This window comes from Gallinula chloropus (genome assembly GCF_964237585.1).
Source record: "Gallinula chloropus genome assembly, chromosome: 3".
Classification (NCBI taxonomy): domain Eukaryota; kingdom Metazoa; phylum Chordata; class Aves; order Gruiformes; family Rallidae; genus Gallinula; species Gallinula chloropus.
In genome coordinates, this window is record NC_140087.1 from 55,671,915 (window position 1) to 55,695,973 (window position 24,059).

Below are 24,059 nucleotides of genomic sequence, written 5' to 3' on the forward strand. Positions count from 1 at the left end.
CTTGGCACATAGATGGAGACTACACAACTGCTAGGAAGAAGAGGCAGCAATGGTGGCTTTCTTGTGTTCCTCCAGTTCATAAATTAGTTCACCAAACAGCAGCATTCCTCCTTCTGAGTAGGAGGAATATACCAATCCACTTACAAGTTCTTTTCCTTTTACTTTTTACACAGACCTCTGGCCTCCTGTATTTGAATGAATTTATACAACTGGGGAATGTTGGGTTCCCAAGTCCAAGAATTCAGGATCAGCAGCCAGTATAATCCCAAACAGCATTAGCTCCAATGTTCCTGGGCTGTGGGGTTTAGCAGCTGCAGGCTACCTGGAAATCTAAGGAAGTAATCAAAGAAAAACAACAGCACACAGAATTTGAAACCCAACTCTTGTATTGTGTCCTGGTGCTACACTTGTGTTGGACATGGCCACGACAACTTAAGGCAAAAAGACAGCTTGGGGTGGAACTTACAGCCCTGCCAACAGCATCAGCCCCAGCCTGCAGAGCAAGGTTACAGCACCGATGCTCCTGTGCCACACAGACAGGCCACCCTGGCCAGGAGCCAGCGTGCTGCTAAGCCAAGCACATGTAATAGTTTTACTCTAGCTCCAGGCAGGTAAGTGATTTGTCTTGAGGCAAGTCAGGTGTGAACTTACTGCATAGCAACTGCTGCGATGGAACTGCCTGCCTGCACGTTCCCACTGTGTGGCAAACGCCAGGTCATTCCAGGCGGCCATCCTCAAGGGAAGGAGGCACATTATTTCTGGCGTGCAGCCTTCAGCCTCATTCAGAAGCGTGGCTCTAGAAACATCAATTGGCATGGAAACAAGACTGGTTTTAAAAGTAGCTCTTCAAACTTACACACATGCATGCTGACTGACCAACGCTCCGCAGAACACTAATGCTTTTCAAAGGCAAAATTCAAAAGCACAACCAAACCATTTTAGACATGGTATTATGACGAGCCTGCCCTGCAAGCTAAGGTTTGAACTTAAGAGCACAGCCCTCAATCAACCTACTACATCACAGTATCTTAGAAAGCAAAATAGCCTGAACCTCCACAAGCCGAAGAAGCAGTCAGGATTAGGTTGACATAGGCAAGACTCAACACTAAGCATTGCTTCTGCCACAATTCACAGCAGTTTAAATTATTCCCCTTATGGGTCTTGACACTCATCTCCTGAGCAATTAAGTTACAATTTTTCAGCAGGATTTATTTGTAATGCAAACAGAAGGAGGGGAAGAAAATCCTAGAAGCCCTTGATTTTGAACACATTCATACTGCACCTCATAAAAAGAGAGGGAGGACGGAGTTTTGTCTGAAGAAAAGCTGCACAAACTTTTTTCACCACTGCTTTCAATCATACAGGATTACTGATTGATACACAACAGCCCAGCATATTCACAGCAACCCATCATAAACTTGGAGTACTTTTCATGTAAAAGTCTCAAAGGTGGAAAGGCAGGAAATGCCCAAAATAAAATTATCTCAAGACAGTTTTGTCCATAAGAGGGGAGTGAAGCCTGAAAATCTAGGTAACCTAACTCCTATCTGGTTAGACTGGTAATTAAGCTAAAGCTGACCGTTGAAACCATGACAGCTTTTTGACTGAGTGGCTGTGGAGTTCAAAGGTGGCAAGCACTCCCCTGAGATGCAACCTCAGCCACCTACCCCGATCGTTGCCACGTAGGCTCTGCATATCTAACTGCAGAGCAGAAATCAGCAACTTTAACCCAAAAATGCTCATTTTCCTCAGCATATAAATGCCTGCTGCCTGTCATCTAGCTGTTCCTAAGCTTCAGGGCAGACCTTTGAACCTTAGCTTTAACCAGCAATACAGTGATCTCCAAACTTTTTAGATAATATACCCCTTGACTAAAAAAAATAAAAAAGTTATTAAGCATGCACACCCAACATATGTACACTGTTTTATACACACACTGATTTATAACAAGTATTTGCCTATTTTTTCAAAAATAGCTGCTAGATAGCACACTACTGAATGCTACTTGTCATCAAAGAAAAGGTCAGCAAATTCAGAACACTTGATATTTCGTAAAAGCAAAAAAGCATAAATCATCTTTAAGTGCAATAACGTCTTTTTAAGCACTTTGTCATGAAGCAACCAGTGAGTTTTGGTGTGATAGAAAAGATTTTCGTGGTCACTTCCCATCTCATTACAAAGTACTGTAAATATTCTATTTACAAAACTGTGTTTACCACATTACCCCCACTGATGACATCCTACAGCATCGTGTGCACTGCTCAGTCCCACTTTGCTGCTCAGTGGTTCTTGGTGCATTTCATGGAACCAGAGTCTAGCAAACACCTTAAGCTGAGATGCAGTCATAACATTTGTACTTTTCTGGAGCTGTACATCAAATTACACGCTGCGTAATTTGTTCTAACACTTGCTTCTTTAGCAGTGTCTATGTACTTTCTGAAGGATGCATTTCAGTTGGTTACCACATTGCCTGTGTATTATTTCAGGCATTTTGCTGTGGCAGGAAAACCAAGTGTGTCCCCAATGGTATGTGGCTTTTCATCTTTTGCTCCCACGTAAGAAACCTCAAAAGAGGCTTCAAAAATTATCATTAAGCTTAGTGAATTTTTAAAGTACTGAATTATCACTGGACTTTAAGCATCACTGATGAGATCTGATTGCATTGTCATTGCTTTTATCTCAATGTGGCTGATGAAGAGACATGGTAGGAGCAGTGTCTGTTCTGCTGTTTTTCTACGTGCTTGTATTAGCTGCAATCTGCATTTTCCTTGAGGCACTTGAGCTACTTGTCCATCTTACAAGGGTTAGTTTAGTTAAAACTAGGTAATATAATACATAAATCAAATTGACCAGACACACATGAACTGCAATACGCTAGAAGTGAGCAAGCAGTGAAGATGCCCCTGCGAGCCCCTCCACACTGTGGAACACCCACTCATGGGCTGCACACGACATGGGACTCTGACACACAGACTGAGCAAGTGCACCACTGACAACCCAATGCATCAGTAAAGCCTTATTTTAATGACTTTCTAATATTTTGTTTTTCAACGAAAAAATACATACTAACAGGAGTTCTAATATTTCTCTCCTGCATTATCTTTCACTCCCCATTGGGGCACATGTACCCCACTTTGAGCGACCACTGGTGTAATGTATTAATTGTCCTGATACAAAAGGCCACTTCCATTCCATGGCACACCTGGTCCTCTTCTGCAGGGCAGGGCAAACATGGGTGAGAACACCCACCTCTTAGTCCCACATATAAAGGACTTTGTCAATACCATCCACATCCATAAACTTTCAGAGCATGCTGCAATAATTACAATCTTTTTCCTGGTCTAAATACAACAGACAGAAGCAGAAATGGAAAGCAGAAGGGCCACAAGGGAGAGAGATGGTGCCAGTGACCAAGTATAGGGGTTTATTTCACTTGAGCTCATCTGCATCACTGCCAGGTAGCATCACCAGTAAGAAAATTCTCTTCAAGCTACCGCCACAGTCACTGAACCAGAGCACGCTGTGTTCACATGTACTTTGGGAGCAGGAGGAAGAAAGGCGGGGGGGGGTGTAATTCAGATTTTACTATGCTGATTCATATCAAACACTCCAGCCAATTCTACATATAATTTGTTAGAACAGACATAGCCTGCAAGGACTTGTTGCTCTGTCATTTAGAAGATGGTCAAAGACACATGGAGCTTACTCCAGTGTAAACCAACCTGTGGAAATCTTCCCATAGCCACTGGACATATATTATGTAACACATCACAAGCCCAGCACAGGGACAGCCCTGTTCTGTGGTGTCAGCATGCAAACACTGTGCACTCCTTGTTCCGCTTCCTCAGAAAAAACATGGGCAACTATTCTTCTATCTTTTGATGTTGCTGACCCCACAACCTTAGAGAGCTAAATCATAGTTGGAGAAGGCTTAGTGCGTGTGTGCAACCAGCACCTGCAATCGTGTGTGGGGAAAAAAGTGGAAGAGTAACAAAACATCACTGGCACAGAAACCAAATCACATTAACAAAAGGAACAAGATTTTATTTTTTGATTTTTCTATGTTCCAGTTACTCACATTTAGTGGCCTGCAGCTAACTTCCCTCAGAAGTCTAAGCATCACACCCATACTACATTTGTGCATAGCAGATTGTGCCAAACAAACTATTTCTGTAATGCAAATACACACCAAAGAAAAAAAGAGTAAACTATCCTACCCAACAGCAGAGAAGAGCTCATGGAGTGCAACAGCAAAGCCAAAGTGCATCAGGAAAGCCAAGGCTGGGCAACTCTTTCATATCCCAGCTGGAAAGCTATAGCACCAAGGTACACAATTCACCAACATGCAACAGCTTCAAAGTTATCACAACACAAGAGCAACTACAAGCAACTCTGGAATTTCTACACGGAAAACACACGTAAGACATACTAATACCAAGTCCTTTTATCAAGGCAACAGCACCTACAAACTGGGGCTTTTGCCTATCAGACAAGCTACTCTGATGCCAACACAAATAAACAGCATGCTTCCTGTCTAGCTGGCAGAATCGTGAACACTAGGACTTTGAAGTGTATACCAGGTACAGAACAAAGCACCTCTCTCTCTGATGTGGATTAACATTTAAAAGATGGAGTTTTTGTTCAAGCAAAAGTGAAAAGAAGTTCTGCCAACAAAATGCCTTTCCCTCACTCAGTTTTTAATGTCATATTGCATCATACATCCTTGTGGTGGGAACTCAGTTTTCACAATGATCAGGCAAGAAAACTGGTTTTATTATTTAGGCTCTGTTTAAAGAAACCCTTCTCCTCATAGATCTAAGCGTTGTTCAGAGATAAGAATCTCACACATTTTAGTCAACAGGAAAGGATTCCAACAAAGGAATCTGTGCCCTGTCCCTGACAGATCCTTTAAAAATATATACACACACACACAAAAAAATTCTTTATTCCATTGCAGTTCTACTTAGCCACAGCAGTAGCTGAAAACACTGACAAAAGTAACCTCACTTGAGTAGCTGTCAGTAAAAAAGACAGCAATTAAGGAATAGAAGACTACTGGAAATCTCAAAACCAAGACATACATTAATGTATAAACACAGCTACATACTGTAAAGTGTCACTCATCTTCATGAAGTTCATTATCACTCAGGAGTAATGCATTTGTACAAAGTAAAAGCAAAGTTTTAAAGATAATTTTCCCCTCAACTTTCACCCAAACCTATGCTTTTCTCTTATTAACTTTGTGCCCAGTATAATTCTGGCTCTTCGCAATCAGCAAACTTCCCTGAAGACTACGAGGAACAGTGGTGCCTGGTGCTGTGTTTAGGAAAGTCTTAACCATCCTCCTGCACAGCACAAAGAGTTCAAGCACCCCAGCCAGTGCTGTAGCTTCCAAGGTGGGCAGGATCCAGACAGCAGTGAATCGGGGCCCCAGGGAAGTCAGCACACTTCGAAGTAACAACCCTCCTGGCTTAAACAGGATGGTTAGGGTAAAGAAGATAGAGACTCTTGAGTAAAATCCTACAGTAAGCATGCCACGATGTCAACAGTACCTAACTGACATCATTACTGACACTGAGTGGGGAGAAAATTCAACTCTTAGGACTTTTCCCTGTCCCTTACAACTTCCTGCCCGTTTTGGCTAAATGGTGCACTACAGCACATTGCCCCCATGTCAGTCAGTCACAGCAACGCAGGCAGCATGAAAACTCAGCTTTTTTAGGGCAGGAGTGGGGGAGGCGTGCAGGTCAGGTGTGGCTAGGAGGAGAGGAACAAAGAACTGGGTTTCCTCTTTTTTTCCCACTAGCAAATCTGTATATTTTCCTTGTAGTCATGTGGGTACTGAACAATAATACAGAAATGTATCATCTTTACCTTGACATGTGTAATTACAACATGATTTTCCTTTGCTCCATTAGTGCTTAGCGGGGACAAAGTTAATTATTTATTTGAACATGGAAAAAATGCCATCAACCTTTCATCAATACATTTCCTACACTTGCCACAGTTGACAAGACAAGGTATGTCTTTATATATAAAGATCCACACATACTATCTCTCTTTAGGTATTACCAGAAAGTTTTACTTAGCAAATGTTAAGAAATCTTGAAAACCAGCCTGTGTGAAAGATCCCAAGCACAAGAGTATGAATATGGGGAAGGCTTTTTTGGCATCTAAGAGGCAGAATAGTATTTCAAACACACATCTGGTACAAGGAAAACACACCTTGCAAAATGTTATGCCCTCTGAAGTGAGAAGCAGGCTCAGAAAGTGCAGGTATAGCCTGTTAACAGGTTTGTAAAACAGGTCTCTGAATCAAAAATGCTTCCTGCAAAAGAAATCAGAAGTGTAAATTCACTTCCAAAAAGACCATGAAATATATTATGACCCTGCAAAGCTACATAATGTTTCCAAACTCAGTTTATCTGTACTTGAAATTGTTCAAACTACTGGCAAACGAAATCATTCTGCACAGTCTGTATTACAGTATACTCAATGGTTTTGGTATCACCATCACATTCATCAAAAACTAAGCAGACAAAATTCTCATGACAGAGAAGCCAACTGGAAATTCTGTTTCCAGAAGGACTATTTTTAAGTAAGGCTGCTTAGGTTAAGCCCATAATGCACAGTAACACATTAATGTTGTTTGAATATCCTTCCTTGTGCTACAGGGTCGGGAGCATTTAGTCAAAAGCTGAACTGGAGGTGTTAGTGGCTTAGAATCTGAAATAAGAGTTTAATAACAGAGACGCTCATTTCCAGGGGAGCCAAACAAAATAAAACCCCACAAAATGAGCAAAGAAAAAAAGTAAAATCAAGAAACAAACCCCATGTTTCTTTCTCCCTTTCAATTCTCTCCAACAAATTTAGTTCAATGATTAGCTTTTCAAAGCTGATGAAACCAACACAGTTTTGACTTCGTAAAGCCAAATAGGAAAGCTCATTTTCCCATTTTAATATGCAAATTTTAAAAGGAAACATGACGACAAATTTACCCATTTTAGGACTTATCAGAAACACTGAGTTAAAACTGTCTGTAGCAAGTGAAATTCATTCATTTAATTGAGAAAATTTTCTTAATCAATTCTTTAAAGAGAGGAGGAAAAAGAGATTTATCAGAATTTAGGTTGGCAATAAAGTTATTTTTAACTGTACATTTTGTTCTAATTTACAAACACAGCTGAATACAAATCTCACCTAGGAAATTAATCATCCAGTAGAAAAACATATTAGAAAATGAATGACACAAGCAAATGTCAAAATTAAAGACTCCAAGGAAGTGTATGAACAAGTGGGTGATATATCCTCTGATTAGCTAGAATGAACAATTTTAATACCAGACTTCTGTTTCCTGTATGCAGACCTACTTGTTTTTAATAGCTCTGAAACCAACAAAACAAGAAATTAAGCAGCACGAGCTCAAAGGAAGTTTAAAATAGATTATTCAAAATTTGAGACTTCAGCTGGACAATTTAAAATCACAATTAAAACCACATGGGTAGTTTTCGAACCAGTCAAGTATAAGGTCAGTTTTTCTGTTTATTATCTCTGTGTGCCGTTGCCATTTTTTTTTCAGGACACCCACCACAACCTCCAAACAACCACTTCCAGTATTACAAACCCAAGACAAAGATTTCACATGGAGAAAAAGCAGAACAACATACTTCCAAGCACTACTGACCTCATTATCATAGAAGTTTTAAAAGATACAACAATAAGAGAAACAGGAAAGCACGTAAGATCAGCAGTTTGTCCTAAAAATGAATAAACAACCCTAAAAACTCACAGAGAGCTGGACTGAACCCAGAACCCTGGATGCAGGCTCCAAGCTGTTCAGCATTACCCAGCTCAGGAAAAAAATCCTCACGTGGTAGATTCTGGGTTTTGCTTTCTGCAACAGCATTCACAGCTCTTAGGATGGCTCAAAAGACCAGTGGCTCAATCCAGCAGAGTTTGTCTCATGACTTTTCAGAAGTGTGGCACTGCTTGTCTTAAACATCTTTAAATGAGTTAAGTGGGTTCAAAAATAAAATAAAGATTGCTCTGAGCTGCTGAACTAAGGAAGTTGTTTCCTTGTACATGTGGCTTGTGGTTGGACTTGTTACAACAAAACGCAAGGTTGCTTACAGACACAGTATCACCTTGTTCTCTTCCACATTTTTTTTTAAGATCTAAAAGGGCCAAGCTCACACTGCAGCGTTTTGATACAATGGATCTCTTCTACCGTTTCAAAAAAAAAAAAACCAAACAACAACCCACCCCAAATTTAGAAACAAATTTACAAAGGATTCACCTCACCAATCTTTAGATACCCACAACCAAGTTCATCCACAGCCTGCTCTGTGAATTGCATTCAAAGAGCAGGCTGTGGTGTACAACACCATGCACTTCATCCCTGTCAGATGCCATCTGAAGAAGTGATGAATCACCCCAGAACTGCCAACTTCTTCTGACTGTACAGAGAGTTCATACTGACGCTGCAAAATTAAACCCACCCTGAGCATTTTCAGCAATAACAGCACAAAAATTATCGCAGGATGGATTGGGAGAAAAGGAGGGGAAAAGGCAGTGGAACTATTAAAGCTTCAACTCACTAGAAAACCACCTAGATATTATTTGCAATCTTGTGTCATTGCTGCATAGGTTTAGCCAGCAACCTCTCCCTGGCGTACCCCCTTCCAGGTGGATGATGTGCAGTGCACGGCCTAACAGCTGGTCTGACAGACAAAGGGAACTCCTCCGCATGGGGCTGACTCACCTTGCAGCAGCCCCAGATACCACACATCCTGAGAGCAAGCGCTGCAGCGAGCCAATGGCACTCTCAGGCATTACAAAGACAAGACTCACAGGTCACATCAGCCCTGCCTGAGCCTTCGTGACATCAGCAAGAGCCTCCTCCTGCTAACACAGCTCTGGGCACGCTCTCACGCAACGCAGCAAGAAGGGCTGTGTGCGCACGCTGCAATGACACAGAAGCCTTTCTGCAAACACAGGCATGCTGAAGCCCTGGCTAGAGCTATACTTTGCTACATAAAGGGTAGGTTGTGGCCCATCCCACTGCCAAAAAGTTTCATCCACTGGAAGCAGAGAGATTTCTGGTAGGTTTTGCGCAGCAAGCACTGCTGCACAAACCAGAGGGAAACCAGTGGGCTCCAGCAGGTAAACATGTTGTTTTGAAGTCTTTTTTGCTCGCTTGTTTGGAATGGACAATGTCAGTTAAACTACAACACGTCCCAAGTGAATTAGAAGCAAAAAGAAAGCAAGTTTGCTTGCTCAATATTGGTTTATGCAACAGACAGAAGTGCTTGCACCACAGACTACCTGCAGTATTGCGAATGGAGCAGGGGTTTTAAGGAAGAACCAGCAGCACTCAGGATGGGGAGGAATGAGACAAGTACAGACCAACCACCTATTAACTAACTGTAGAGGTGACAATCATTGTGAAAAAACAAACTGTTGTCAGAACAGTTGTGTCCTCTCCTCACAACATAGGTATTTAGAAACCAGCCAAGCAGAAGCAGTCTTGAGAGAAATTGGAAGAGTCATGCCCTCTCTGCCATTTATCCTGTGAGATTTCTCCTGTCTTGTTAACTACTCAAGTCCCTGCATTTATAAAGAACATTTGCTGCTTGATACTCAACTGGGGTGGAAGCCTACTGAGCAAGGCAGGCAAGAGAAGATTTTCCTGTTCAACTTCTAGTTCAACAGTCCAGTAACAAAGGTGCAAACCTATATTGATTCCTATCATGCTGTGAACCTATCACATGCTACAGACCTTCAGAGAAGACTCCAGAGATTTAGCTCAACATCCATCTTCACTGTTTTGGAGCTTAAACAGTGCTCTAAAAAAAGCAAACTCACTTTTGCTGGTTTGTATTTCAACTCTACCACTGACTTCACCTATGCGCCTCTACCGAGAATATCCTTTATTTTTCTCATTATATTTTTGTTTGTTTACAAGAGTATAAGGATGTGTGAGTGCATTTGGTTTGACTTTTCTTTCTTCCATGACCTTTCCAGCATAAGCCTGACTACTCGAGAGCCTACACCACCATTCTGCATACAGACACGACCCAGCAGCATGAGTTACACAAAACCAAGGTGGTTTCAGGTTCGTACCAAGAAGTGGTACGAGTTCTGGTGTTTAACTAATGCTGGATGAACAGGGGTATTCTATCCAACCAACTGCTTTCTCCCATTGCTGAAAATCTGAACAAGAAACTGAGAAGAGAAACTAAGTTCTGCCCTGAAATAAAGAAAGAACTGTGGCTTTTCTGGATTGTCGCCTAAATGATCCCCACAAAGCTTTTACTACCAGCAATGTTCAAGAGTGTCTTTAAAGATAACTTCAACTTGCATAAGCTAGCAGTTGTTCTATCAAAGGCAATAACTGAGTATGGATTAACAGAATTGCTGCAGAGATACCAAATGAAAAAGGGGAGTAAAAAAATACTTAGCATAAAGTATAAATGAATTTTACATTAATTCTAAGTAATTCTACTCCATGCTACTACTTGTCCTGCACAGTTAGTCTGGACAGACATGCTTTGAAAAGAAAACTTAAAATGCACACTGCTATTGCCATAGTTACCTGCACAAATTTCTAACATTCAAGGGCTTATTTCTCTAAGACTGGAAAGTCAAGCACATGGCAGGGGGAAGAACAATCCTAGCAGTGAGTGCCCACTGCAAACTCAGACGGACAAGCTCCACTCTGTTGGACTCTTCTCGGTCAGAAACTTTGGTAGAATACCAAGTGACTTACTATACCCTCGATATCTTGGCTAATTTGAAAATAATTGTCATGGAGGATACAAACTGTGGAACATTAACAGCAGAGAGGTTGCTCTGCACTGGCAGGGACTCTTTATGGTTTACACACAAACACAGGGGCAACACAGTATTTAGGTTCCACACTAAACCACACGGGGGGGGAAAAAAAATACAGCCTGATCCTCTGTGGCAAACACCTCCACCCCCAACATCTTCATGTGCAAACGAGGTAGTCAATACCACAGAAGAGGCCTTACAGGAAGAGTATTATTCCACCAGTGTTCATGCACACCTTACCGTCACATTCACACCCACCAAGGACCTTATCCAGTGCAGTTCCCAGCGAGGAACACGCATCTCCTCCAGACTCTGGAGCGCGCCAATAGTTGCTCTCAGATACACGGCTGTGAATGCACTGGCAGGCACTTGCTCCTCTGTGCCATGCAAGTGTTAGTGAAGCCCACCAGTAAATTAGTTCTGCTCCACAAAAGCTCATTAATGAAGCAGATTCAACTAGTGCCACAGAAAACAAAAATCAAAGCAAGCAAAGCAGCACAAACAGGTTTTCAAAAAAGCAGAATGCCCATGTGGGATCACGAAACACCCAAATAAGTATCAGTAATACTAGCAGCCCAGTCAAACAGTATTTTGGGTTGATTTGGTTTCACTCTTTTTACATACCAGTTGAAGGTATCTGATCATCAGAGTTCTCATTCACCTAATTAGCTGGTGGACATGCTGAAAAGAGTAGAAAGCAGTAGATAGGTAGCAGTACTTGAGCAACATTTATAAAGGAACTGAAAGCAAATGAAGGAGAAGACTACTGATCTTTTTTCCCCCCAAGTCAAAAACTGACTAGGGTCTTCCTTTCCCCCACTCAAAGAGAAAATGCAATTTCACTACCGGCAAAGGCAGTTTGTATTAGGATCTCTCAAACAGTGCAATGCCTGTAGAATTACAGGGGGAAGGAGAGATTCCTGTTTGTACACAAGGTCTGATACTGTGTGACATGCATTGCAAAAATATACTACCTGCTTTGAAAGCACATATTCTGTTAGTCCAGAGTTTAAAACTTGGAAATATCATTACCCTCGCTTAAATCACTGGAATCATTTAAGTTTACAAGTAGATGAACTCTTTCTAAGAGAAAGCACAGGCCTCAATTCAGTTGAGTGCTTGATTTAGATTTTCCCAAAATGGATACAGAAGCTCAAGCATGTTGCTGACTTACAGCCAACAGTTACCACAAGATTTCCAATTTCAAGCTTTTCTTTACAAGCCAGCCAAGTTTAAAAACCATGGACTAAGACTCCATAATGCCTTTAAGTTTAAACTACACAGACCATACCCAGTAGGATTTTCTAAAGCATATAACTTGCCCCAACTCTGCTCCAATCAAATCACTTGGAGAAACACCTTCAGCTTGCACCTAAACACAGGATACTTCAAATATGCACACGTGGTCCTTTACCTTTAATAACGAAAGCTTCAGTTACCAAACGCAGCACGTAAAGAGGTTCATCTTTTGTTGAGAAATCATCAATTCCTGCTCTTGCATACATGCTGATGGCATCTCTGTAGGATCCCTCCACGTAATGAAGCTTTCCTAGGATCAGCATAGCTTCTGTCATGTACTTAGGCTGAAAGAGAGGGGGGAGGAGAGGAAAAGGGCATTTGAGAATGAGGGACTTCAGAACAAATCAAGCAGATTCCTAACGCTTTCCTCTCAACATTGTTAGCTCTGCAGGCCAGAGTAGGAAGCATTTAACCGTCTAGAAATCTTAGGGCTACACCCATGAGAGCAGCTGGCAACAAAGGTCAGGAAACTACTCTGGAACTGCACAGCTTACAAGCCACCTTTTTGGTTTCAGCTGACCTACTCTATTGATCCATCAGCCTCACACAGCACATAAAAGCCTGGCATTGTCAGAACTGCCTACATACACACCACAGAAATCCTCTGCTTTTAAACTAAGCAAAAGGCAGCACTTTTTAGTCAAGTGCTCCCCTTTCCTCTGTACATACAATTAAAAAGCTCCCAAATTTTCTTAAGCTATCAAAGAACTTTCAGGCAACAGTAGAAAAACCAAAAGGCACGCCTGCTATTTCTAAGATTTACGTTGTTTCTTAAAGATTGAAAACATGCAAAAAAATCTGTATAACAAAACCAAATCTCAGTAAAATACATCCGTCCAGACCCTTTTTATGCTTTGGAAAGCACAAAGAGCTTTCATACTCTTTTTGCTTTAATACATGCAATTGACACAGGGTCAATGCTAAGCCACCTCTAGCAAAAAATACTAACAGCAATTCTAGCAGCCAAGACTTGGATGAATCCAGTGGTTCCGGCTGTTACTGGGACTAAACTATAAAGAAAGAGGGTTGGATAGACTCCCTTTCCTCCCCCACTCCTTTTTACTTTTTAAATATACTGACTTTCAAGAAGCTAAGGACAAGGAACTCGCCCAGAAAAGACACTACACACTTGCTCCCTAGGAATTAACACAATAAAAGTGTAACACATGCTTCCAAACTAAGTAGCCTGTAAGTTTCAGGACCAAAAGCAATACAAGTCTAGAACTGACTGTTGTAATACATCACCTTTATAAAGGCAGTTATGCAACTGCCTGTCCAAGGACATCAGCACAGCAGCAGCCATCAAGGCAGAGTCTTAAAACACTCCTGAGGCTCTGCAGGAGAGCTGTCAAGCAGCTACCAACCATGCACTCAGGCCACGAAATAAAATCAAAGCATAATTTCTATGGCAGACACTGAAAGCAATGCAAGGTCATAATCCTGACCTTACACCACAATCTTAAGCACCTCATAGGCTGCTTCTGGCACATTTTATGTCTGACCTGGAACTGACCAGGTGTACACAATTTCCTCAGATCAGGAGCAGCAGTAGGCCACTCAGCTGTGACAGCAACCCAGAGAATTCCTAAATATTTATCCTGCTTCTTTCTAATAAAAACCAAACAGGATATATACTTGTAGCATGTGATTTGTTTGCCTTCCCCAACAGAAGATGCTGCAAAGGGGAACTGAATTACCAGCCCAGTAACACCTGCAAAATAGCACTGCACATACAGGGACACGAGCAGGCAACACCAACACCTTGTATCAGACTGATAATCACATGAAAAAAGCATCCAGTTGGCAGGAATCACGCTGACAGAGCCTACTTACTCGTAGTTGTCCTCTGCTTAAGATATTGGTCAGATACTGTTTAGCTTCACTCAGTTTTGGCTCATTCTTCTCTGTCAGTGGAACAGAGTCCTTCAGTTTGGCAAAGTTTTCCTTCAAACATTCTTCTAGGAGAGCCTCTGCAAGCAGCATACTCGCGTAGTCCTCTGAAAGCACATACCAACAAGAAACATCGCTTATTGTGGCGCTGCTGATAAACAGCATTACAAAAACAAAACAACACACTTTCAACACACAAACAGTAACTCAAATGAGGGCATAAGGAAGAACTAGCAGACAGAAAAAAGTTCCACTAACTTCTATCTGCTGGAAGCAGGATGAATTCTGTGAAAAACATTTCCTTTCAACCGGAAGACTTTCCTTAGTGAATCCTTTGCTTTTGACAGCACAGTTGTTTCTTCTATTGTCCCCAACATAACAGTTAGGAATTTTCACCACAAGCTCACTTTCAAAAGTGTAAGACCAATACTTGCAAACATTTCAATTTAAATGGATGTTTCAGATTTACAAATGTACAAGCAGAAAACACATACTTTAAGACTACAGGCAAGGTGTGAGGAATTTGAGGGGCAGGGAAGACACCATGATCAGGCAGGTGGTTTTCCCAGGGCAAGGCTCATCCTTGGCACTCTGGGTGTGCTGAACCCTGCTGACCCTGTATAATTTGTACTAGTGGGGGCCTGTGTTTGTGCTCTCCTCTGCCCCTCCCTGTGTCACAACAGGGGGGAAGAAGGGAGTGAAATCATAACTAAAGGGAAGTCTGCTAAGAAGGGAGGGGTGGGGGCAGGAGGTAGAGGTGTTTTACGATCTGGAAAAGGAAAACAGTTCATGAAGAAGTGACACAGAACCCCATTTTCCCAGTCCCTCCCACCTCCACCATGCCACAATTGGGGGGAAGAAGGGAGCAAGATCACGACTTAAGTAAAGTCTGATAAGAAGGGAGGAGTGGGGAAAGGTGCTTTAAGATCTGGTCACGCTTCTTTAAGATCTGGTCGCACTTCTCATTATTCAACTCTGGTTTCACTGTGTGTGTAGTGTAATAAATTAGTTTTCTTTCCTTCACTCTTTGTTGAGTCTGTTTCACCCATGTCGTTGATTATGGGATGATCTCTCTTGACTCCTAAGCCTCTCAATATATATTTTCTCCCCTGTCCAACTGAAAAGAGGAGTGATAGAGCAACTTCAGCCTCCAGCCAGGGCTAAACCATGACAGAATTTCACTGTAGTACAGTAACCACAGCAGAAACTTTTAAGATTTTCCTGAAAGCTCACAGAAAATAATTTGGGTTTACACACATTACACACATCCATTACTGGAGAGACACAAGGCTTGACCCACTGACGTGAGTGACATGCCTCATAAAATGACATCTACATTAAAACCTATTCCTGCTCAGTTCCACAGCAAAGACATAGGCACTAGCACCGGGTACAACATGAAACATCACGTGGTGGGGGGAAAAAAACCAAACTGAAACACATGATGAACAAGAAAGTTTCATCTGCCAGTTCTGGCACGATGGCTGCAGTTCTGCAGTTCATTTATTCATAAAGGTTGTACCTCAATCAGCTGACTAGTGGGCCAGGCTTTGTAAATCAAAGAGCGAAGCCCTAAATTTCATATATGCTTCACATTTCGAAGTCTGAAATTCTAGAATGGAGACAGCATAACAGTGAATGTCTATTTTCAGTCCCTGGGACAACTTATCCCTATTTACTACCTATACATTACATACACCATTAATAATCAGTTTTGGGGGGGTCTTTTTTGGTTTAGATTTGTTGTTGCAGCTTAAGAATTCAGCTGCACATCAAAATTACAGCTATAGCTCTTCCTGCACAATTGCAGGTCTGCCACCAACGGGAAGTTTAAGTTCAAGCATATTTCCACCTCAACCTCCCATGCCATCATTTCTCCACAACAGGTGTAGCTCAGGCAGTCGCTAATCTCTTAAATTTAAGGAATTACATAAAATTATATTTGATTGAGAGATATACAGAATCTTTCAAAGCAAACATCACTTTTAAAAAATCCCATCCAGACACCTTGTTGTTTCTAGAAACACAAAACTCTAACTAAACCCCTTCTGGGAGAAAAGTTCTGTAGCAGTTACAAGGCATTGTTACTCTTTCATTACTAGCAGCTCGTGATGACATAGCAGCAAATTAACAACTAATGTTTTTACAGCAATCATACTGTTGTCATGCCTCTTAACTACAAGGGAACAAACTGACGTGAACTCTTCAACTATTAATGCCCCCAAACTGCAGGATGATCTCTGCACCTGGGAAGTGCCGATGCTGAAACCTGAATGAAGTCCAAAGGTTGGCTGCGTTCTCAACACGGGGCTCGATCTGCATCGCCTACACCGCTTGCCAACGTCTCCCCCCCGTCATACCTTCCCACTGTGAAGTTCACTGCGCTCCGGCAAGCTTCAATGAGCTCTAGGCCACATCCTAACGGCACACCTCTAAAGAAGGGGGCTTATTCAGAGAAATAGCCCGCCTGACTTCAGCAGCGGAGCCTCCCGCACCAGTGCGGTGGCTGGGACCACGTCCTCTTCACAACTTGCTGCTGCTGGCTGCAGACCCCGAATTTTCTATGTCTAAGCCAGGCTGCCTCGCTTCTTATGAGACATTTCACTTAAAAACCGGCCAAGCAGCGTGTTGTAACAGGAAACAAACACACACTGCTATTTATGAAAGCTGTCGCACATGTGGAAGGATACTTGTACGAGCCTTTGAGTAAGGCAGCCCCCCTTCAGAAACCTAGGGGGATAATTTCGGGACATCCGCAAGGAGATGAGGAGGGGGCGAGAGGGAATCGGCACCACGTATCGGGAAGCTGAGGGGACACACTGCCAAGCACCGCAGATGCCGGTGGGCAGCCCAGCCACAGCCCAGGCACCTGCGTCCGGGCGCGTAGGGTGTCGAGGGCAGCACCCCGAAGGCGCAGGAGGCACGGAGCAAGCGGCGCTGCCCCTGCCTCCCACCGACGGTCCCAAAGGCAGGGCGCTTCCCTTCGCTGCCCGGCGCGCTCGGGAGCGCTGACACGGAGAGGAAGCAGAGAGTGATCTTCCTGAACGCCGTCTCCAGGGCTCCCGCCGCAGCAGAGGGCGGCATCGCGGGTGACACCCCGCTCCCTCCGCCGGCGCCCCGGCGCCTCTCAGCCCTTTCCTGCAGCCCCCGCCCCCGCCAGCCCACCGGGCAGGGACTGCCAAGCCCCGACATGAAGCTACAAGCAGTCCCTGCCGCCGCCCCGCGCCCGGGCGGTCCGGTAACGGCGGCCGCCCCGCAACTCTACCCCGCCCTGTCTGCCACCGCTTACCCGCGTCCTGTGCGGCCCCCGCCGCCTTGCGCTGCGGCCGTGCCGAAGGGAGCAGCTGCTGGGCCAGGTGCCGGAGCTGCCCCCAGTTCCCCTCCGCCCGGCACCGCTCGATCTCCCCCTCCAGCTTCACGTGCGAGTGGGAGCCCTTGGCCGCCATCTTAGCGCCGGGCCCGCCCCGCCCCGCCCGCGCGGCCAGCGGGGAGTCCCCGGCAGCAGCGCCCGGGAGGCGCCTGGAGCGCGTGTGGGACCGCGGGTCCGGCCCAGCAGCCGGGCGGGACGGCTACCCGCCCCAGCTCTGCGGCGGGGACGGCGGCTCCGTCACGGCTACCCCGCCCTGCCACCTCTCGCTTGACACCTGGGCCAGAGAGCCGTGCCCTGGCAGGGACAGCCACCGTCCTGGGGGGCAGTCACCATCCTGGCCCTGCCACGGGTGCTTATGGCCGGGGTGCTGGCCAGCTCAACTGCCCGCATCCCATCACACGCAACAGCTCTGCGGGGCTCTCCCAGAACTGGGATCGTTTAGGTTGGAAAAGACCTTTACTGTCCCCGGATGCAGCCAAGCAGCAGCCTGAGGAATGCTGGCCCTGCAGTGTCCGAGCCAAGGAGCGAATGCGCTCTGCCACCGGGTGCCCATGGCTTGCCCCCTCAGCAGGAAAGGCCGGGGGTACTGCTCCCTCAGCATGGTTCTCAGAAGTCACTCGAACCTTGTGTCTCCTCTGACAGCAGCTCCCGACAGCCGCAGCCCCCTTCATCAGCAATTTCATTGCAGAATAATGGTCGGACTTGATCACCTTAAAGGTCTTTTCCAACCTTGTGATTCTGTGAACCCGTTACTGTGGGAATGTAGGGAACAGGCCAGAGGCCCCGCACCCCTTCTCTGGGGGTCGTGCCCTCGAGGGGCAAAAGCAACCACTGTTCAGCTGCCAGGTGTGAAAACGAGGAGGCCTTCGACACGCAGCGAGAGACGGGAGTCGCTGCAGAGGGGAACGGCGACGGGACGCCGCGTTCTCAGCGCAGCAGCGGGCGCCTGCGGAAAGGGCTGCCGGGCGGCCCCGCAGGAAGGGTGCAGAGCAGAGCACGCACCGGCCTTGCCGCTGCCCCTTCCCCTCCCAGCTCCACGGGGCCGCCCGGGCCCTAGCAGCACAGCCGCTGGCACGGGGCTCTCAGGGGAGAGCGGTGGGATGAGCGGGGACACTGTCCGGCGCCCCCGCGCCCACCTCCAGCCGCGCGCCACGGCCCCGCCCCGCGGCGGGCGGGACGCTCCACCTGTCCCTCCGCGAGGGCTCCACGTGGAATTCCAGGAGCGGTGACGTCTCCCCGCTCGCTGGAAAGGTGCAACCAATGAACGGGAAGGGAGGGCGGGGCGAGAGCGCGGCGGGTGCGTCGGGTCAGAGGTGACGCACGGGGATGGTGGCCGGCCCGCCCCGCGCTCGGCCCCACCTGCTCGTCGCCCGGAGCCCGCGGGAGGGACGTCGCGGCGCGGCGGCCATCCGCCGGAGGGTGCGTAGCCTGGCGGTGGCGGGGCCTCCCCGCCGTCCCGGCAGCCGAGGCCGGTGCGGGGAGTGCGGCGGCGGCGGTGGTTTGGGCGGGGGGCGGCGGCGTTTCGGCGGGGGCCCCGTGGGGCGGGCAGCGCGGTGCCAGCTGCCGGGGCCTCCGGCACCGCTGGACGCCAGACCGGCTGCCAGGCGGGGTTTGCTTCAGCGGGAGGCCGGAGGAGGCGGGCGGCTCCCGCGCTCGCCTCGGCGGGCGCTCTGCGCCGCTCGCCCTGCTGAAGCGCTTTGGCGTTTCGCTCGCCTGTGGCGTGACCGCAGCGCTTGAAAGGTGGATGTGACTTAGGGCGCGCAGCCGTACCCGTAGCGAGAGGCAGCCCCTGTGACGCCCTAAGCAGCCCTTGTCCCCGCAGCCACGGGGCAGGTCTGCAGGGAGCTGGCGTGCTCGGCTGTCTGCAGGTCACATGAAGCCACAAGCTGAAGCGTGCACCTTCCCTGTGTGGGGAAGGGAAGTTACTGCAGTATATTTATTGCAATGTGCTGTATTCCCTGAGATTGATGTCAGTCATCATTGAAACTCTTCATTGGAGTTCTCAGTTCTGTTGCTTGCTAAGTGCTTGAAATGGAAAAAAAAGTTCTGTTCTAACTCAGTGGGGTTATTTCTAAGCAATCTGTAATTCTCCTGGAAGTAGACTTTTCATCTTGTTTCTTTGGGGGGCTGGGGGCGTGTTTTGCTTTTTGTAGGAGATCATGATGTCTGCGGGGATTTTTAGAATATGTCTGCTGTTCTGCTTGCTGGCTGCATCCTTCATCTCTGCCCTAGCCGAGGAGGACGTAGGAGAGAGTCAACATGCAAACATTCGCCTTGATAAGAACTTGGTACAAGATAAAGAGTATGTGCTCTATGTTCTAAAAATGTAAACTTTACCTCCTAATGATTTGCTTATCTCTTAAGTCTTGTTACGTGAGTTGGACTTAAGCCTAGGCCACCCTCTTTACTCAGGATGCTGAATGACCAGCATACACGGAGTCAGATAGGAGATATGCTTGCTCAATAACTTTCTACAGATATTAGACCTACAAAGGTCTCTCTGGAGCCTCTAGACTTAGTCACACTATAAATAATTTGATACAGAAACATACAGATCAACATACTTCGGACAAAATTGTATTCTGAACAGGCAGAGTGAGAGTTTCCTTCTCCTTTGCTTCTTTGTACAGACGAAACAGCAGTAGCAGCAAGTAAAACTCCCTAGAATACTTCATAATTGAGTGGGAAAGATTTTCCTCCAGTTCCTGTGCTTTGGAAGATAGCCAGAAAGGAGATTTTGGACACTGCTTCGTTTGTTCTGATAATCTAAGTAGGCCAGGAAAAAAGAGAAATAGCTACACAATATGCTAGAGACCACTACAGCACCTGTAACTAATAACTTTCTACCTGCTTCATCTTAGTAAAAAATCTATAACTTTCTGTTGTCCGAGGTGCTTTAGAGATACATTATTTCCGGTGTTCTTCACTGTCTGATCAAAGATTAAATTTGATGTAGACAGAGCATTAAATATTAACTAACAGTGACATTGGGGGTTTTGTTTATTTTTTTTCTTAGCCACATCATGGAACATTTGGAAGGTGTTATTGAGAAACCAGAATCTGAGATGTCTCCACAAGAGCTGCAGCTTCATTACTTCAAAATGCACGATTACGATGGCAATAATTTGCTAGATGGGTTAGAGCTTGCTACTGCTATATCACATGTCCACAAAGAGGTAGGTGGCATTTTGTAACAGCATGCGTGTTTGGAAACAGTTGTGACTCTCTACAAGCAGCTTAGGCTAGAACAGACCAGTTACAACACACCTTCAGTGCAGTAACAGTTTTGCCTGAAAAGGAGGTTACTTTTCCCTGTGATAGTTTTGGTTGGATTTGTAAATGTGCCAGCTTTATTGCAGCTTTTCTTGTCACACTGCAGGTTTTGAGAAGTCTCTGTTGTACTTTAAATTCTGCAGGGAGGAAGGACTGTAGAGTGAAAATGATTTGACAGAGGGGATACTTTGGTAGCAGGGATGGGGAGAAAAGGAAATTACCTAAAATGGGATTGTGCTGATGAGGGCTTGTAGAGTTAACATGTGTGATGTGATGCTGCTTGAAGGTGTGAGGCTGCTTCAACCCCAAACTGTTACTGGCAAGAGAGACCTTGCACAAAAACAGTATTAGAAGAATCTGTAACGGTCTGCCTTTGTTTTCTTCACCTTTCTCTAAACATGAATTCTCTTTCAATTTAAGGACAAAGTAGGAAGATACAATCCTAAGGAAGACAATAGCGACACTGAATCTCAGATTGACCTTTTGGAAGTCACAATTCAAAGTAGCATAACTTCCTGCATGCAACCGCAGCAAAAGTTACTGAGCCAAGAGCAGAGTAATGGCTCGGCCTTTCTTACACAAGGACACCCCTTTGTATCTCCATTTGCTCCTAAGGGGAGATGCTAAGAATTTTACTGACTTTAAAGCTCCAGTGCTGGATCTTTTCACTACTCTGTTACTGTCAGGCTCTGCATTTTGCATGTTCTGATGTTCCTGTACTCTATAGAAGCAATACTTCCTATACTACATTGATACCCATATTAAGAATGCATCTGCTAGATTATTATTATTATCCATCACTATACACTGTGCTATTTAGCTTTTAGAGCTTTTGGCTAAGAATATTAACTGGATACAGAGTGCTTGTTCTGAGGTCCAGAGAATTTGGACTTGACCTGGTGAAAGTTGCTTGTATCGGTATCAGTGATGGCAGAAAACTTAGTGCCAAGTTAGGCACCAAACACTAATGCTTAACAGCAGATTCAGCGGTCAGTTACCTGTCATCCCTGGCAGTAGCTGAAAAACCCTGCTAAGCTGTTCAATGTGCTTTTGTTTTGGTAGGAAGGTGGTGAGCACAACCAGGCAATGAAAGAGGAAGAGCTGATCAGTCTCATAGACGATGTCTTACGAGATGACGACAAGAACAACGACGGCTACATTGACTATGCAGAATTTGCAAAATCACTGGAATAAGGTTTTGCAGGGGGCTTGTTTCTCCTTCTGACGACGCGGAAATGTGAACCAGTATAATGTGATTCAGTACTGTCTCATATCAACCTCTGTGCTGTGAGAAGGAGGGGTGTACCAGTTCCAGCCGAATTTATTTGGAAGTTGTACGTGGTAGGAGGCTGGCTGGCTCGGAGCCAGAGCCACCGTTGACTAAACGAAGCTGTACATGCGAATCTTGAAGCATGGAAGGGTCAGCAGTACCCACAGCGTACAGCTGGCAAACTCTTAAGAAGCTGTGTATGAATTCAAAATGGATCACAATCTGAATTCCAGTGTTTCTGTCATTGGGGTATAGAGTACACGTTTGCTTATATTTTCTATTTAAATTTCTAAAATATGGAGGAAGCCAGAAAAGAGCACTGCCTACAGTTGTATTTCAAAGCTAAATGTCCTTCCCTTCCCAGGAATTTTAAAGGAAATATGCATATAATTACAGGTGTTCAAATGTGTCTTATGTTTGATACCATATGGATTTCAACACAGTCTTTGAAGAAATTATTTTTAAAACATATGTATTTCCTAGTATACCCTTACATTTCACATAGAAATATATATATACACACACGTGTTTTTCAGTTTCTTCTTGTCACAGAATCACAAGGTTGGAAAAGACCTTTGAAGATCATCAAGTCCAACCAATCCCATCCTAAGCTAAACTATATCCCTAAGTACCCTATCTACCCTTTTTTAAAAGACATCCAGGGATGGTGACTCAACCCCCTCCCTGGGCAGCCTGTTCCAGCCCCTGACAACTCTTTCAGTAAAAATTTTTTTTCTGACATCTAATCTGACCCTGCCCTGGCACAGCTTTGTGCCATTTCCCTTTGTCCTATCTCCTGTCACCTGGCTGAAGAGACAATCACCCACCTCTCTACAACCTCCCTTCAGGTTGTTGTAGTTGGTGATAAGGTTTCCCTCAGCCTCCTCTTCTCCAAGCTAAACATCCCCAGCTCCCTCAGCCAATCCTCATAGGATTTGCCCTCCACCAGCCTGGTAGCCCTTCTCTGGACTTGTTCAAGGACCTCAATGTCCTCCTTACTTACTTTGTCCTTCACAAATTTACTTTTTCAGATCTTAATTTGCTGATTTCCCCCCCCCTCTATCTTCTGTGGTGTTTTCTTTCTTAAGTAAATGAAAGTATTCATATTACGTTTATATACTGTATTAATGCTGTATAGCATTTACTAGGGTAGCTTCTGCTACCTTGTTTTGAAGGTCATGTTAACAGTAAACCAGTTTAATATTAAAGCTTCTATTCAATTTGGTTTTTACAGTATTAGCCAGCAGGATAATCTTAAGTGAGCAAGTAATGCTGCCTTGTTAAGGTTTAAGTTCATATTCCTTGACACTTAAGTTATGGTATTGCTTTCAGGAGGTATTTTGTAACTTACAGTTTCAAGATAATGGAGTGTGTGCAAACTGATGTAGTTCTAGGAATGTTTCCACAGTCTTGACTCGATGCTTGGTAAGTCACACAGTTGAAGACTAATAGAGAAATGATGTATTGCTGTGTTACTGATACCTGGTGACTAAAGCATAACTGAAATCTTAACTTGCATTCAATCAATTATCCATTAATAGAGAATCTAAATGTTACCATATTTCTGTAAAATGTATAAAGACCTATTTTCTGTACAAAATTATTCTTATACAAGAAAAACACATTTGTAAAAGAAATTATTTCCTCTGTTTAAATGTTTGTGCAATGAATCCTGAGTGTCGCACTTTTTTCTTCACCGGTTACTTACTTTGATACCTTTGTGGCCAGGGTTGTGTCTGGTTGTACAAGCAATAAAAATCAGTTGGGGTTTGTGCACTCTGGAGTGCACACACACAAGTCTGTAAAGTCGTAGTGAGAAATGTACCTAATTCTCTGATGTATTTTTAAGCTTGCCTCTGTTACTAGCAGTCCTCCAAAAAGGAGATTCTTCATTCAGTTAAAGTTTGTTGGTTTTGGCGTTTTTTTAAGTATCTGTTTTGGGGATAATTAATCTGGAGTGAATGTTGAGTAAGGAGTATAGAAAATTCTTGCAGGTGAGAGGGGAGAAGAGGTTAAGCTCCTTAGCTTTCAGCGCTTAAACTGGGTTGCCCAAAGACCTGCCAGCTCTTATGTGCTTATTGCGTAAGCTTCTCCATTTTTTAATTTATTTGCAGGATCAAGGAA

At 44.7% G+C, this 24,059-nt stretch overlaps 2 protein-coding genes across 3 annotated transcripts in view; one reads left to right on the forward strand and one right to left on the reverse strand.

The window, feature by feature from the left end:
- The window catches only part of TTC7A (tetratricopeptide repeat domain 7A), a gene marked incomplete at its 5' end in the record, with an annotated part of 172,351 nt that extends 154,883 nt beyond the window's left edge, over nt 1–17,468 (reverse strand). The window contains 3 exons of the mRNA XM_084262154.1: nt 12,248–12,416; nt 13,966–14,129; nt 17,312–17,468. Coding sequence (XP_084118280.1) covers nt 12,248–12,416; nt 13,966–14,129; nt 17,312–17,468 — 490 coding nt within the window. The remainder of the gene's footprint in view (nt 1–12,247; nt 12,417–13,965; nt 14,130–17,311) is intronic.
- Nucleotides 17,469–18,794: 1,326 nt separating this feature from the next.
- On the forward strand, nt 18,795–23,605 carry MCFD2 (multiple coagulation factor deficiency 2, ER cargo receptor complex subunit). 2 transcript variants are annotated; one of them, XM_084261014.1, is made up of 4 exons: nt 18,795–18,811; nt 19,546–19,694; nt 20,409–20,568; nt 21,728–23,605. In XM_084261014.1, exons 2-4 carry the CDS (start codon nt 19,552–19,554, stop codon nt 21,857–21,859), a joined length of 435 nt encoding a protein of 144 aa, XP_084117140.1. In that variant the 5' UTR covers nt 18,795–18,811; nt 19,546–19,551; the 3' UTR covers nt 21,860–23,605. The 2 variants fall into 2 exon arrangements, with proteins under 2 accessions (XP_084117140.1, XP_084117141.1); XM_084261015.1 differs by lacking the exon at nt 18,795–18,811 and adding an exon at nt 18,829–18,864.
- The last annotated feature ends 454 nt before the right edge of the window (nt 23,606–24,059 follow it).